The sequence below is a fragment of the Gracilinanus agilis genome, unplaced genomic scaffold (genome assembly GCF_016433145.1).
Source record: "Gracilinanus agilis isolate LMUSP501 unplaced genomic scaffold, AgileGrace unplaced_scaffold5181, whole genome shotgun sequence".
Classification (NCBI taxonomy): domain Eukaryota; kingdom Metazoa; phylum Chordata; class Mammalia; order Didelphimorphia; family Didelphidae; genus Gracilinanus; species Gracilinanus agilis.
Window position 1 is genome coordinate 1 of NW_025386699.1, and position 3808 is coordinate 3808.

At 62.3% G+C, this 3808-nt stretch overlaps 1 protein-coding gene across 1 annotated transcript; it reads right to left on the minus strand.

The window, feature by feature from the left end:
* Positions 1-44: 44 nt before the first annotated feature.
* CCDC22 (coiled-coil domain containing 22) lies at positions 45-3803 on the minus strand (the record flags this gene model as incomplete). Its single annotated transcript, XM_044684501.1, has 11 exons — positions 45-399; positions 489-548; positions 1627-1722; positions 1817-1924; positions 2040-2141; positions 2359-2475; positions 2558-2677; positions 2783-2980; positions 3073-3270; positions 3386-3543; positions 3731-3803. Coding segments are annotated over 11 exons (1341 nt in total), but the record flags the coding sequence as incomplete, so codon positions are not given.
* Positions 3804-3808: the final 5 nt, after the last annotated feature.

Genomic DNA, 3808 nt, shown 5'->3' on the forward strand with positions numbered 1-3808 from the left:
CCCGCGCCACATTTAACCCCCTCAAACATCTCCTGATCCTGCAGGGGACGAAAGACCAAAGTGGGCGGGGAAGCCAGATTCTTCGTTCTAAGGCTCCAACTCTGACCAGGGCCATCACCGAAGGCCTGCTTCGGATCCCTGGCTGGTCAGCAGTACCAGACGCTTGGGGAGCAAACGCCATCTTGGGTCCTGTGCTTGGGGGAAGCAGGCAGGCCTCAAGAGCTCCTGGACAGTGGCACTCAGTGGCCAAAGAAAGAGTAAGGCCAAGATGGTAGCCCTGGCCCTTTGCTAGGGAAGAGGCCTGTCCTCCCTCCGACTGCTCACTTGCTCTTCCAGGTCTCGGACCTCCCGCAAGATGGTGCCAGTGTCCTCTATGGTCTGGATAAGCTGGCTGCAATTCTGGGGGAGATACAGGGGCGAGAGGAGATTGGTGGGGGAGACAAACCCCAACAGCAAGGACTGCCTCTGGGGAACCCTCCCCAACTCACTTCATGCAGGGCTGCCAGGTATTTATAGGCCTTCCTCACTGAGTCGTCCTTCTTGGCGTCCTGCAGAGGCACACGAGGAGAATGGGTCGAGGGCAGGGTGGGGACCAAAGGGCCAAGGAGGCCTTAGAAATCCCAGAGTTGACAGGGACTCCGAGGGCCGCCAAGTCCAACCCAGCCCCGGGCCAGGGGCGAGCATCCCCTCTAGCACGGGCTCACTTGGCAAAGAGAGAAGGAACGGTCGCTCCGAAGATGCCTGACCTTTGCCCTCTTCGGTCCAACTCCCTCCCCCTATCAGAGCCCATGAGGTGTGTGTGTGGAGGCTGCTCATGGGGCTCTTCCCTCTCAGTGGGAAGTCTCTTTCCCCTGGGCCATGCTCCTGCACCTTGGCCCTTTTTTCCCATCAAGCTCCTGGCTTCATTGACAGACACTGCTGTCTGTTTATCTCACCCTTCTCTGACCACCATCAACCTCTCTGTTTCCCCTATTTAAAATGATTGGGGGGGGGGGAGGTGCCCTGGGTTCAAATCCGGCCTCAGCCACTTCCCAGCTGGGTGACCCTGGGCGAGTCACTTGACCCCCCTGGCCTACCCTTACTGCTCTTCTGCCTTGGAATCAACACACAGGATTGACTCCAAGGCGGAAGGGGAGGGTTTTAAAAGAAAAAAAAATCATCTGGCCTGTTGTGACTGGGCCCCAGCTCCCAGCGTCGGTCCTTCTGACCCTCCAGCGGCAAAGCAACAAGAAGCCTCCCAGGGCTGGCAGCGGAGGGAAGGGAAACTTGACCAGGTTCACACGGTTAGGAAACACTGGAGGGGCCACTGAAAACCAGCTGCTCCTGCTCCAACTCCCTGCCCTGGTCACTCCGAATCTCACAGGGCCCTTCTAAAAGGAGAGGCCTGAGTCTCTCCGGGTCGGCACAGCCACAGATTCTTCCTCCTCCTCCTCCACTCGGCCACCCAGGGCATTTGTCCACAAAGATGGCGCAAAGCTGTGCTCAGACTTGGGTCTGAGTTCCCCACACACCTCCCATAAGCCCCGCCAACCCCGGAAAGGAGGCCTGGAGCTCTTCTTCCTGGAGCCGCACGGGCTGCTCACACACACAGGCCCAGGCCTCCTCCTGGGCCCCCGACACACCTACCTTGAAGACCAGTTCATCTGTGACAGCAAAGGTCCGGTCCAGCTTGCCAGACAGAGCATTGATCTCTTTCTGAAGCAGCTTGGTATCGGAAAGAATCTGCGGGCCCCGGGAAGACAGAGAGGTAGATGGTGGATGAGCACGGGCAGGCCAGGCCGAGGGAGTCGAAGGCAGGGGCCCCGGGTGGCCTCACCTTAGTGATTTCCTCTTTCTGCTTCCGGATGCTGCCCACGATCTCCAGGATGCGATGGGTGTAGGCAGAGCGAGCCATATCTCCGGGCAGGGTCTCCAGCTCAGCCACCTGGGGAAGGGCCCGGGGTCGTTTCTTCCGAGCCCTTCTCCGTCCCCGAGAACACCACCCCGAGCCCTCTCCTGCGGCCGGCCGGCCGGCCAGCTAGCCAGCCGACCTCACTCACCAGTTGCTTGTATAGACCTTCCTTGCGGCGGGCCTCGGCAGCAGCCACCCGAACGCAATCCTGCAGGGCCTGGAGCTCGGCCACCTTGTGTGACGACTCCAGCTGCATGTGAAGAAGGGGGTGGGGTCAGTTTCCCCGAGTGTCGAAGGGGAAGGGGTAGCTGACAGCTAGCTCTCTACTCCTAACTCGGGGGAAACCTCTGGGGAAGGACCTCAGAGGCTGCCTGGCCAAGCCTCCCGCTCCCAGAGGGGGGATGACAGCGGCGGGACCGAGATTTGCCATCAGAGAATTTAGCCATCTCGGAAGAAGGTGGAATCACCTCTCTCTGGTCCCGACGCATCTTCAGCGTCCGATACTCAGCCAGTAGCGGCACTCGATGTCTCTCCCACTGGCCAGCCAGGTGAATGACACGCTGGGCGCTGGCCTCTACCACCACCTGAGCCCAATGGGAGAGAGACGCGGTCACGGAGGTTGTCCGAGCTAGAGGCCGGCCCTCCCGTGTGGCCCGCCCGACTAACCTGCAATTTGGCCAGGTTGCCGGGGGCATCTGGCAGCAGGTCCACAGCCCGGCGCTTCAGCTGCCTGGCTCGGTCCCGCTCTGTGGTGCTCAGCCAATCTTGCTGGGCCTCTGCTTCGACCTGTACCCACCCGGTTTCAGTCAATGCCACAGGCGCAGCTTCCTCTGCCACCCCCAGCCGTGTGGGGTCCCACCCCGGGCTGCCCCCTCCCTCTCCCGCCCCGACCTGGCTTGTGCTGAGGGTCAGCCTCTTCACGGTGGCCCCGACTTCCTTGATGCTGTGGCCCACAAGCTCGAGGTGGCCCTGGAGAGAAGCCAGTTCTGCCTCTTGGCCTGCCCGCACTTCCTGCTCCAAGTGGGAGGGGGACAGTTGGGAGGGGAGCTCCGTGGGTGGCAAAACCGGGGCTTGGGCCGCCTGTTGTTCCTGGAGGGCAGGGAAGCACAGAAAGGGAGGCTTTGAAGATGGCCCACCTCGGCAAGGGGCCCTCCATCCCTCACCTGGCCTGAGGCCACTACCTGAGCAAAAGTGAATTTCTCTGCATGAGTGAACCTGGAACCCTTGCCTCGAGGCTCTCTGGGACCCGGCCCCCAGGCGGAGAGGAGCTCACTCAGCTCTAGGCCAGACCCCGGAATCCCAGAGGCGCCAGATGTTGTCTGCCCCCAGCCCTGCCTCAGCTGCTCCACCAGTCGCGGGGCCAGATGTCGCCTGCAAGCCTACAGAGAGAGAAGGGGCAGACCTCTCTCAGGGCCCGGGCACAAGCGAAGGAGGGGCAGGGGCATGACAGAGCCAGAGAGAAGCATGCCGGGGCCTGGGTGGGAAGGTCGAGACCTTGTCTGCGTCGCCGGCCGACTCCCCCTCGGGCAGCTCACGGAGCTGGGCTGAATGCTCCTCCAGGAACGAGGCTGCCCGCACGGCCTGACAGGGGATCTGCGCAGGAACGGGGGGCACCAGGGGCCCTCCCTGGAACTCCCGCACCTCAGGGGCACCTGGCGACAGGGAGGGAGAGGCCTCAGCATTCGCGCTGGCATCGGCAGCCCCTGCCTCTCCCGTGTTTCTGTGCTGGGGACGGGGGCGCATCCGGCCAGACCCCCGGCTCTGTGGCCAGGGGGTGGCCCAGGAGAGACGAGGCTATGTGGATGCTGAGCAGAAGGAGAATCTCGGGGCCCTCCTTACCTTCGGCTGAGCTGACTTCCGGGAGTACGAAGGACTGGATGCGGAGAGGCTTCCAAGGGACAGAATCCTGGGCAGGGG